This window comes from Equus caballus, chromosome 18 (assembly GCF_041296265.1).
Source record: "Equus caballus isolate H_3958 breed thoroughbred chromosome 18, TB-T2T, whole genome shotgun sequence".
Taxonomy (NCBI): domain Eukaryota; kingdom Metazoa; phylum Chordata; class Mammalia; order Perissodactyla; family Equidae; genus Equus; species Equus caballus.
This window is the reverse complement of record NC_091701.1, coordinates 75969911-75982612: the sequence shown is the minus strand read 5'-3', so window position 1 is coordinate 75982612 and position 12702 is coordinate 75969911. Positions and strand designations below refer to the sequence as shown.

Here is a 12702-nt window from a genome sequence, read left to right as displayed (position 1 = left end):
AGACGACAGCTGATGGAGACAGCCTTGCACGATGGCTGGACCGGGCCTGTATATCTTTCCCCCACTGTTACTCCTCGCCTTATTTTCTCCCCCTCTTTTTTGGGGAAGATAATGCTTTTACCCATATTTCCCAATCCATTGCCAAAGGGAGAAACCTTTCTCATTGTTGGATTTGCCACCAGAAACCCTGATCTGTCCATGACAGTGGTGACCCTCTACTATGATCTTAAGTCCACTTGCTGTAACAAAATAACCCTTCTCTGTGCAGCCTTTGGGGACAAAGTCCACAGGATGGCTTCTTCCCAAATATTCCCTAAACACCACTGACTCTTGGCTCGAAAGGGGCAATTGACAAAACACTATTATTAATCAAACCCTAGCAGGAGTCTTATGTGTACCACCTGGCTTTATCTTTGTCTGTGGCAAATGGAACTCTCAATGGGCTTATGAATGTTTGGACAGCTGGTGAATGGGAGGCCAATGTTTATGGAATGGGTAACGTTAATATCCATAATAAATCTGAAGCTTCCTATTGGTCTTCCCAGTAAAACTTCACAAGTGTCTTAAACGGGAACTACCCAGGGGCATACGAGACTCTGGGTTTGCCTCCATAAGGAGAGCCTTTCTCCCTTGGTTCAGAGTAAGTGCCAATGAGCATATGATCAGAAATCTCTCCCTAACATTAGGAGAGCTAGCCAATCCCACAGTGAAAGCAACAGCAGCCCAACAATGACCACTTGACTCATTGGCTAAAGTAGTTTTAGACAATCACACAGTCCTTCATGACCTACTTGCTGAACAAGGAGGCATTTGTGCGATAGCAAATACCACCTGCTGCACATGGATAAATGCCTGTGGAGAAGTAGAAACCCAATTACCTAAGATCAGGGAACAAGCTCACTGGTTACAGCAAATTTCCCCTGACTCTCCATGGTCCTTTGATTTATTCAGTTGGTTACCTTCAGGTCTAAAGTCATGGCTTAGAACCAGCATACAAACTGGATTTGTCATATTACTTTTAATTCTTGCTTTGCATAATTATTTTTAAACTATGTCCCTGTTGCCTGTCAAACCTCTGCAGAAATGATGCACCAAATAGAACGATGTTGGCTGAACACTTTGAGATGATAAGATATGATCTCAAGAGTGAAAATGCCTGACAGTTCCCCGCTTCTACCTCCCTTGTTACTCAAATGAGACCTCAAATAGTTCCTGACCACTATGTGCTTTCCTTCCAACATAGGACATGCCATCTAGGAAAGGTCCCTCCGAGGTGCCCAGGAGAAACATAATTCCATTAAAACTGGATGACCCAACTCTTGATCAGCACCACTTTCAAGGAAAGGTCTTGATCAAAAGGGGAAAATGTGAAAATGAAGAAAACCTAAATCAAAATGCAGTAGGGAAGCCATGAAGGGAGGGTGCCTCCACTTTCTCCTAAGACCTTGCCTTTGTCCTCAGACTTGCCTATGGCTCACTATAGTTTGCTTGCCCCAAATTGCAATTCCTCTGCTGTTCCTGAATAAACTCACTTTGGCTAACTAAAGACCTTGCTATTTCACATTTCTAAACTATATACAATGTCTCTCGAATGCTTTGGTGAGAGCACTGGGCGGCCAGAAGTGAGGAGAGGAGAAGAACTGGAAGTGCAATGTTGCTCACGCACCAGATGAGTTAACACCTGTCTGAGCACCAGCACTCTTTCTGGAATCCTACATAGGACTTGTCTCACATCCTCCATCCTCCAAATATAGATATGCCTTAGAATGTAATCCTGGGGTTGCAAATGCATTAAATGAATGGTGTTGCATTCAAAATTCCCTCTAATGTCTAGAATTCGTGATTTTGCCATCAATAGGGAAACGTCATTTTTTTTAAACATTTAAGCTGCCTTCTTCAATTCTGTGATCTGCTATTTTTCAAGAGCAACACATTCCCTAAAATTCATCCTTTTCTCCCCCCTCAGAAAACGAGAGGGAGGCTTAATTCAAGTATATCACCATGTTGGCTGGGCTGCAGGCTTATTTACAATGGAGGCAAAGTTTTTTCGTTTGGCCGAAATGCATGTAAAGAGTTGATTAAAAAACACTTTGGTTTTATTTTTAAGTTAACATTTACATAGTTATTTTGGGATCATTTTTATTAAGGATTAGATCAGAAAACAAATGGTGGTGGTTACTCATTTTGTAGCAATAGCTTACAGAAATGGTTGACCTAAATTTCTTCTTCATCCGTATAGAGGAAAAGGGCCGCTTTGTCAAGTAGGTGACTTTCACACAGAAGTATGGCTGAGCAGAGCTCATTCAGAAGTGATCCTTCCCATCAGTTTAAAACAAGGCGAATGACAAGCAGAAAAAAGACACACAGCTTCCCTGGGTGCTGACTTTCCTGGCCCCACGCTTTCAGCTCTTGAGGAATAAAACACTCAAAGAATCCGTTATAAATCTCAAGAAGTCTCATGACCCATGTGATGTTCATTTTACTAAGGAAATAAAAAATAAAAGTACTCAGAGCAGCTGGAAGAGAGAGGTAATTTGAGGTCATCGCTACACTTTGTCAATTAGTGTGTGAGTCACTCGATGGAAGGGACCATACAGAGGCCTCAGAGGAAGAGTTTATTCTAAAATGCTGCATAAAAGGGTAAGACAGAGTGGTCTTCTCTGAGCAGCTAACTAATGCCTCCAGACAGAGGCATTAGACCATGACCCCCACGGGCTAAATCTGGCCCCCTGCCTTTCTGCATCCTCTCCGGCTGCTTTGGCACCACAACAGCAGAGCTGAGTAGTTGCATAGAGACCTTACAGCCCGTAAAGTTTACAATGTTTACTAGCTGGCTCTTTACAGATAAAGTTTGCTGACTCTGGCTCTAGAGAACAGGCCTGGAAGTTGAGTGTGGTTATACATATTAGGGTAACTTAGGGATAGAGTGAAAATCATATAACCATAAAATTTAGAAGTCAATAATAATAATGACAGTAACAGCTTTCATTTGTATAGCATCTTTACTTTCTCTGAGTACTTTCAAACATATTCTTGGAGTTTGCTTTGAACAATTAGTTGGGCTATAATCTGATCAGAGAAGAGATCCACTAAGGTTGAGATGCCGTGACTGGGTGGAGGGTAAATGATTCCCTCACTGAATGATAACTGAAGGGATGGTTTTCTTTCAAGTCCCTGGTGTCTTTGGCACCCTTGGGATCTTTTATGTGCCAGATGGTTTAAAATTCAAGAATTTTAGATTAGGTTAGTGTTCAGTGTAACCCCTAGTTTTACATAACTCTACATCCAGCTAAGAAGCACATCAGTGTCAGGGAAAGGCTTGGAATAGGAAAAATATGCACAAGATGTGATCAAATACTAAAATTGTAGGAGGCCAATGAAATACAGGGAAGATGTTATGTGAACCTGGCATTGTGGATACGCATTTTCTTTATCCTGTAGTTTTCCACTTTAGCACCTTGACTTTCCTCTGGGGAATCATAGCTCTTTAATTCTCATTCATGGAGTTCAGGGGGGGCTCACCTCACTGCTAACTCTGTGGTAGGCATGTGACTCCAGTCTGGCTAGCGGGGAGACTGTCCCTCTAGCCACAGTACTGGTTTAGGAACAGATATATGACCCAACCCAGCCAATGGGAATTAGCCCTTTGTCTTTGTTAGAACTGTTGGAGACAAAGCCCTCTCTCAGACCACAGGTGCTAAGATTATGTGAGCCTGGAGCTGCCAGAGGATCATCTTTGCTGCTACATGGAGAGAGTATGAACAAGAATAAGCAGAACCAGGAGACTGTGGGAGCCAGTGAGAGAGGAAAGGAGGGAGAGAGGGAGTGAGGGAGGAAGAGGAAGACAGAAACTGAATCCTGATAATATAATTTGGGCTTTGAACCAAATTTGCCTAAAGGAATCTCCTGAAATTTTCATGTACATCAGACAATAAAGTCTCTTTTGTCTTTAACTAGCGTGACTTGAGTTTCTGTCACTTGAAACCAAAAGAGTTCTGACTGATACACTGAGAACATTTTTCTACTGATAATAACTTAACCTTTACTAACAGATTTTTCATTCCAATTATGGACGTGAGCAAATGTGCAGGGCTCAAAGAAGTGTCTTCCACCACAATCAGTTGCAGAGCAGGACCAAAACCACACAGTGTACCATTCCTGAATTCTAGTCTTAAAGATACCCAAGAATGGGATTCTAGTACTAAGCTTATGAGGGATGTTTCTGAGTTTTTCTTATTTTATTAAGATAAGGCTGGAAAATATTTTTTCTTAGTAGCATTCATGATATTAGCCTTCCAGGGAGGTGTCAAAAATCTCACTTGTTGAGGTTTTGTTCTTTGTTGAGGTTGGCTTCTCCATCATTCACACACTTTTGGGCCAACTCAAATTCCAGTGAATCATGCGCGTCAGGTTTCTTTTTATTCAAACACTTTCTCTTCTTTATTCCCAGGGTATACGCCTCTGCCTGCAGGGCTTACAAAAATCTGCTAAAGACTTGTTCTGTGATGTTTATGGATTAAATAAACAACGTTTTCCATCTGATGCTTTTACTTATAGGAACAGCTCAAGTGCCATAAATTTAGTTTCTCAGTTGAATTACTCACCAGTTGTGTAATTCAGCAAAGGCAGCTTTAATCTTCTTCACCGAACTATCCACTTCCTCCTTGATCATGACACGATATCTAGTTAGAGAGACAGTGCAGCGTTGCAAATCCTTCACCGATTTCTCAATATTTGGGCCTAAAATTAACGTCAAGTAAAAATGGTTAAATTGAGTACTTTATCTTTTTATTGTCAGCTAAACAACAAAGCAACTAACTCACTCCCCCGCCCCCAGTGAAAAGAGAGAGATTTGTCTTTTGTTTTTCAATGGGAAAAAAAAAGTTCTGTCAATAGGAATGTTCATAACCCAGAGTTTTTAAAATGCAGAGTGGGTGGTCTGTGTGGCCCCTGACTGCTGTGAGCTCACCAGGGGCTTTCTCTGGCTGGGCTGTTCTGGGCACATGTGTCTCCTTTGCTCTTTGGAAAGAGGCTCTGATCATTATGTTCTATCACAACCTGTAGTTTCTTAGAATCTGATACGTCTAAAGACCATTTGTGCTGCTGGCTCTCTCTGTAAACACCAGTCTGTGTGGTTAAAAGCTAGCATGGCTTTTGGAAGAGGAAAACGACATAGAGATTGGGAGAGGTACAAATGAGCTAGAGAGAGGATGGAGCACTGGTGCCAGGGACGCTGGCTCCGGCCCGCCAGTCCTGAGCCAGGCCTGTAACCACAGCAGGAGCACCGAGAGCAGCTCCATGGGAGCCAGTCTTGCCTGATTTCCTGAAACTGTCACCACCAGGGTTTACAGATAGTGCAGAGCAAATAGGCAAATGGTATTTACCCCAACAAGGGCCTGTTGCTTAGAAGAAAGAAATCTCCCTCAAGAAAAGTGAGAAAGTACATCAAACAAGCCAAGGAAATCAGATACCACTGAGGTTGAATAAGAACAAGATTATTCAATCTTCTGGGAATCAGAAAGGAAGTGGTTTAGCCCCTTTCCCTTTTAATACCAGTCATGTAGAACGTATATCAAAACTTGAAAAATAATAGAAATATAGTGTGTCAAATATAAAACCTTCTTCCCACATCATATGGTCTGACAGTTCTAACACGGAACTGAATTTAGGTGAGGAAGGTCAGATGTGAAGAAGACACACCAGCCCCCAGACTCATTTTCATTCAACTCAAGTTCAGAACTTGTGTATCAGGGAACTGTACATTCAGCATTCACATTTCCACAGCAGTGCGTGCATTAGCATTTGCTTTATAAGATAACAGGGTAGAAAGTATTTGTGGTGCAAATTCATCCATGCCTGCAGAGAGAACGGCCACAGAGGGGCAGAGAGAGGGGAGGTAATTCCACGTAGGCATTCAAGGCCTTTGATTCACATGGGAGGAACCACATCCACCTTTCAGTCTCTGTGGGTCACAGAAGGAATACAATCTCACGTGTCTCTCTCCTCACTAAGCAGCATCTTCCAGAAAGTTCTGTCATTCTGGCATTTCTCTGTGTGTACAAAATATGTTGAATCATTTGTGCAAAAGAAATCACTTTACCTCTTTTCTTTGCCAGCTCATCTGGCTTTATTTCAAGATGAGCTGCAGGGGCAATGGACTTAACAGGAGATGTTTTTGCCTTAGGCTTGCTTGGGTTACAAGGCTGCTCAGCTGACCCCTGTAGGCCATCTGACCTCTCTGGTGTTCCATGTATAGGTTTGGGGTTCCCATCTAAGGACAGTTTCTGTTGCAGTGGTCTGTTGCCTTCTGTAAGAAAACACCAAATAATGACTGTGAAGTGATAAACTAGAAACACTGATGATAAAGTGATGGGGGATGCCAAGATTTTTGGTTTTGTTTACATGTTGGCCATAATGCCTTTCATTGCAAACAGTCAGGAAACTGTTTTAATGGAATCCCTAGAAGATTAGCGGATATGCTAGAAGTAGAAATAGCCTTGTACTTGGAGTCAGAAGACCTGGTGGGGGTTTTGGCTCTGGTAATTACTTGCGGGGTGACCCTGGGCAAGCCACCTAACATCTCTGAGCCTTAGTTTCTTCACCCATAACTATCCAGGAAGGTTATTAGGAGGTTTACATGAGATGAGCAGGGTTATTTTTTGTTTTTTATCCATTCAACAAATGCTTAGGCATCTTTAAGTAGGACTTTGTATTGAGGCTATAAAAATGTAGCCCCCCTATCTCCAAGTGAGACATTAACGTCTTGTGGTATTTTATTCCAAATTAATGAAGGGAGAAGAGTGATTGGAGATGGGGCAAGAATGAAGTGACAACAGGTACTATAATCATATCATCTAATTTATGGAGAGGTTAAATCAGGAAACATCATCATAACATCTCAACTCTATTTAAAATCTGGGGAGTCAGATTCTCTCTGGAGCTTTAATAGATGTGGCAATAAAGTAGCAGCACGTTGCTTTCGGCATCTTTTAAAGGTAGGTTCCTATTTAGTAATTGCCGGAGTGAACTAAATGGTACCTTAGTGGCCTGAAAATGCAATGTATCACCCTTAACACCTTACTTAAAACCAGAGAGAGCTCTGAGTGTGAAAAAAGGGAAGCCGGTGTGCTTTTGACGGCCAGGTTCTTGGAGAAAGGTGGGTGCAGTGGAAAGAGCGCAGGTTTGGGCCCAGGAGACTGGTGTTCTGCTCTTCCCTATGTCCTGGACGACCCTGTAGGAATGACTTCACTTTTCTGGCTGACTATGGCTCACACTCAGTCAGAGCATGTCATCTCTATGAAGTCCAGCCCCTTCTCAGAGAGTCATGAGCCTCACTTCCCTCTGCCCCCATGGTGCCTTGTAAAAACGCAGTGCATTATATTTTAACACAGTGCTTACATGTCTGCCCCTTGACCCGTCTTGAAGAGGCTATCACTCCCTCGAAGGCAAATACTAAAATCTGATTCATTTTTGAAGGCCCAGTACTTGTATATGGCTCCATAGCTATCTGTAGAACTGTGACTGAATTAAAGTACACTTAAAATGATTTCACAGAAAAAAATAAACGAAACAAAGAACAGCTTTCCTGGCACTGTCACAACAGTACAGAGACTACACTCTGGAAAGTGCAAAGAATATGATCTGGGTCCTAGTCAATTTGATTAGACATTAGCCCATTCGTGACAAGTGTAAATGAGACTTTAGTTGACTCCATCATTCATAACCTATACATCAAGAAAACACACATATATTTTATGGGCTGAATGATGAGTACTTTTTAAAATTTACTTTAAGGGAAATCACAGTACACAATGAAATGTTCAGGAAAGGTAGTCAACAAAATAATTACGCACTGAAAACAGCATTTCTCCAGTAATGACACAGATTTAAACGGTAGCGTGCAATTTTATCTTTAGTTGTACTCCAGCGCATGTACTGCAGTAGGGCTTCACTGCAGAGCAGCGGCTGTCAAACTTTAGTGTGCATGGGTTCTCCCTTAGTACTTATTACACATGCAAATTCCCAGACACCACCTCCAGAGATTCCAATTCAGCAGTGGGCCCACGATTCTACTCGCCAGGTGATTCTTTTGGGGTGGAGATGGCTGGCACCACCCACATGGAGAAATTCTACTGTGAAAGATAAAAAACTAATTTTTTGATGAGTCTGTAAATGTTTCGTTAAAACAGTAAGTACAGGCTAGTTCCAACTGACTCCCTCTCTAAATCATAGTTAAGATTCAGCTTTGATTTAATATTATAAATTGAGAGTCTAAAATACAGCTCACTGGGCATAGTGTCGTGAATTAGTCTTACTTTTGAAAATAAGGAGATTTATATTATAACCTAATGGAAATAATGACCTTGGAATAGAGGGGAAAAAATTAATGTGTTGAATGAAAAAGGATTTTAAACGGAAGACAAGCATGCAAATGAGCATGGGCTCATTAATCTAGAGCTGAAAATATTTTGTTTGTGTATCAGAGAACTGATATGTGGGTCTTGGTTCATTTCATTATTCATCCAACAATTATTTATTGAGAAATCTGAGTAGCGGTATTTTTTTAGGGTCCTGAAAAGCTGTCTCATTATTGGTGGGATCATTGAACACTGGAAAGATCTGAAATTCTCAAAGACTACTTGGATATATTTACACATTGGCTCTGCAGATCTGTCTCCAAATACAGTTAAACTCTGGGGCTCTTTCAGATGAAAATTGGTAGAGAGTTATTTGGCTATACCAGAATTAGGTTCATGTTGATGATAAATCCCAATATTTCTAGCAACAGAATAATGGGAGTTCTTTCTTAGACACAGTGATTTTCCTCTAACATTACGGGCCAGAAGTACCATCAGTTCTCTCTCTTTCTGGAATCGACTTGTGAACTTCAATAGACTGTAGCTAACTCAGAGTTGATTCATATCACTGTCTGATAAGGTAGCCACTAGCCACATGTGGCTATTAAAACACTTGAAAGGTGGCTTGTCTGAATTGAGATGTGCTGTTAGGGTAACATACACACTGAAATTTCATGACTTAGTATCCCCCCAAAATTGAAAATATTTCTTTGACAATTTAAAAAATATTGATCACATGTCAAAATGATAATATTTTGGATTATTAAGTTAGATAATATATATTACCCAATTTAATTCACTTGTTTCTTTTTACTTGTTTAAGTAATTACATTTTAAAATGACACTTCTATGGGATGGCACTAACATAAACCATAGGAACACGAGATTGTTGGTGTACAACTGCAGTCACTACTAATTTACATTCTAGACTACGAGAGTATTGATTTTAGTGAAATCTTAAAATATCCTCTGCAATTTCTACACGAGCAAAGTGATGACAGACTGATGTACGTCTTGTTCATCACTACAGGCTTGGTGCCTTGCAGGTACAATGATGAATACTGAATGGATGGATGAATGAGTGAATCAGCATTACTTTGGTACTTTGCATGCCTGGGGCCCTTCCAATTATAGGGAGCCTAGTTTGATATGAGTTTCTGGCTATGTCTTTATCCAAAATTCATTATTTGAACCAAAGTAGCTACATCTTGGAAAGAAAAGTTCTCTCTGGAAATACCCAATCTGCCCAGATTTCAATAAAAAGTATATATATTTTAATTTAATCCCTGTCCATGTATCTAAAAATGGCTCCTAGAAGCTCCAGTATTTTTGAATTTAACTATTACTTGAGCCTTCCTTTTATTAAACATACTTACCAAATCCCAACCATAGATGGTACACAACTTCCTAAGTATCAGGATTATTCAATTTAACTTAACAGACGTGTGGCGTGCCCACCGTGTGCTAGCCCTGGCTTGTTCATAGAAGATAAATGGCACATAGTCTCTCTGCCCATAACAGCTAGTATGTAAAACGTGAAGAAGGAATGTAAGCCTACAGTGTAGTAAAATCCCAGTTGACCTTTCCCCATTGAACTGTGTTTGTACCTTTGTTGAAAATCAATTGACTGTATGTGTATCATCTATTTCTGGGCTCTCTGTTTTATTCTGCTGGTTTAGTTGTCTCTCCTCAGCCCGATACCACACTGTCTTGCTTGCTGTAGCTGTGTAATGAGTCTTAATATCAGGTAATGTAGGTTCTCTAACTTTGCTCTTCTTTTTCGAGATTGTTTTGGCTATCTTACATCCTTTGCATTTCAATATAAATTTAAGAATCAGCTTGTATAGTTCTACAAAAAAAATCTGATGGGATTTTGGTTGGGCTTGAGTTGAATCTGTGAATCAATTTGGAGATAATCGGTATCTTAACAATAGTGCATCTTCTGATCTCTGAACATGATATACATCTCCATTTATTTAGGTTTTCTTTAATTTGTCTCAGCATTGTTTTATAGTTTTATAGCCTTGTGCATCTTTAGTTAAATTTATTCCTAGATAGTTTAGATTTTTTTTAGGTTATTGTATATATTTTTAAAAATTTCATTTCACAATTGTTGGTTGCTAGAATGCAAAACACAATTGCTTTTTTATATATTGAACTTGTACCTAGACACCTTGCTAATTTCCTTATTAGTTTTTTTAGAGTTCTTAAAATTTTCTACATAGGCAATAATGACATCTGTAAATGAAGTTTAACTTCTTTCTTTCCAATCTTTCCTTGCCTTATTGGACTAGTTAGGAATGCTAGTACAATGTAGAATAAGAATTCTTGCATTGTTCTTGATCTTGGGGAAAGTGAATGAAATATTTTATTATTAACTATGACATTAGTTGTAGAGTCTATTTCTCATATGTTCCTTAGGAAGTTCTCTCACATTCCTGGTTTGCTGCAAATTTTTATTTTGTCAAGTGATTTGATTTTGCTTTACCTATTGAGGTGATCATACTGTTGTTCTCCTTTATTTTGTTAATATAGTAAATTACACTGATTGGTTGCATTCCCAGGAAAAATCAGACACAGACATGGTGTATCATCTTTTTTACATATGGCTTACTTCCATTTGCTGAAATTTTGCTGTTGTGGCAGTTTCTTCCTCCATTACATCACAGATTTCATTCTATTGTTCACTGGTCTACATTGTTTCTGATGGGATGTCAGCCTTTATTCTTACTGTTGTTGCTATTATTGTTATTCCCTTGTTTGCAATGCCTCTTTTTTCCTCCAGATGCTTTTAAGATTTTCTCTTCATTTTTAAACTTGAGTAGCGTGACCATGATGTGCTTTGCTGTGAGGTTCTATGATTTATTCTGCTTGGATTTTGCTGAGCTTTTTAGATATGTGGGTGGTTGTTTTACATTAACTTTGGAAAAATTATGGCCAATATTTCTTCATACATCTTCTCCTCTATTCTCTTTTTTTTTCTCCTTTGGAAATTCCAATTACATATATATGAGACTGCATGATACTGTCACCTAAGTCACCGAGGCTGCTTTTTGTTTTAATCTTTTTCTCTCTGTTCTTCAGTTTGGATAATTTCTTTTGGCTTGTCTTCAAGTTCACTGATCCTTTGTTCTTGGTTGTTCAATTGTTGGCAAGTACATCTGATGACTTAAAAAAATTCAGATATTGTATTTTTTAGGGCTAGGATTTCCATTTCATTCTTTTTATCCGTTCTGAAATTCTCCTTCTCTTCACCCATTACATCTATCTTTTTTTTCTGTAAAACTTTTCAACATATTTATAATCCTTGTCTGCTGATTCCACATCTGGGTTGTCTATAGGTTTGCTTCTAATGACTAATCTTTCTGTTCTTTTTAAGTCACATTTTCTTGCTTCTTCCCATGTCTAGTAATTTTTTAAATCTGGTACTGAGCATTATGGATGGCACATTGAGAAACAATGGGTTTTGTTATTTTCCTCCAAAGAGTTTTGAATTTTGTTCTAAGAGGTCATTAAAATACTAGCAGATTACTCTCCACTCCCTTGACCTCCCTTTTTTTTTGCCTTGAAGGTAAATGTGAGGCATCTTATAGAACACGCTGGAATAGAAGAGACGGCAAGCGGATAGTGGGCTGTTCCTTAAAGTACCTTCACTGACTTCCCCTGTTTTACGCCTCTCTTCTTAAGCTTGCCCTCCATCCTCTCTGCTGACTGAATCCCGAGCTTCCCCATTTCCTGCTAGGCAGTCATTGTCCTCGGGACAAAGCTCCCTCCTTCTGAATTCCACGCTGCAGCTCCCTGTACTCTGCTTCATCAGTAAATTCTCTTCCATCTACTTTCCCTTTCCCAGAAATTGAAGCCCTCTTTTCCTTTTTCTTCATTATTGTAGATTTCTACATTTAAAAATTCCTTTACTATAATTCAGTGGGGTTTGTGACAAAGAAGATATAAATTCATGCCTTTCTTTTTCTTAAAGAGTTATTGATATGCATTGCCAAATTATTTTCCAGTCAGTTGGTACCCATTCACACTCAGCTCCCTCCATCTCCGTACCGATCAGTTTTACAAGTAAAAACAATGGGATTAGCACGCACTTGTTCTCACAATTAACTCTTGCCAATACTAAGAACTAGAAATTTTCTAATTATTAAATCTTGCTATCAACTTACATATTTGACTTGTCCTTGACTTGATTTATTTCACATAGCAAAACATAAACTGAGGTGGCGGTTTTTGTTAACAGCACCAAAGAAAACAAATCTTCCTCTTGGGAGAAATATATGGACTTGGATTCAAAGATTTCCATAACATATGTACAGCTACGTATGTGTTCAAATGTGAAAGT

The 12702-nt window shown here is 39.5% G+C and overlaps 1 protein-coding gene across 30 annotated transcripts in view; it reads right to left on the bottom strand.

Moving 5' to 3' along the window:
• The window catches only part of SPATS2L (spermatogenesis associated serine rich 2 like), a 166387-nt gene that overhangs the window by 34786 nt on the left and 118899 nt on the right, over nt 1-12702 (bottom strand). For 16 of the 30 annotated variants that reach the window (XM_070242111.1, XM_001502795.6, XM_005601666.4 and 13 more), the window contains 2 exons: nt 6101-6307; nt 4605-4740 (listed from right to left, as the gene is read on the bottom strand). In XM_070242111.1, the coding sequence (XP_070098212.1) occupies nt 4605-4740; nt 6101-6307 (343 nt within the window). The remainder of the gene's footprint in view (nt 1-4604; nt 4741-6100; nt 6308-12702) is intronic. The other 14 variants (XM_023622319.2, XM_070242118.1, XM_070242122.1 and 11 more) reach the window with 1 other exon arrangement.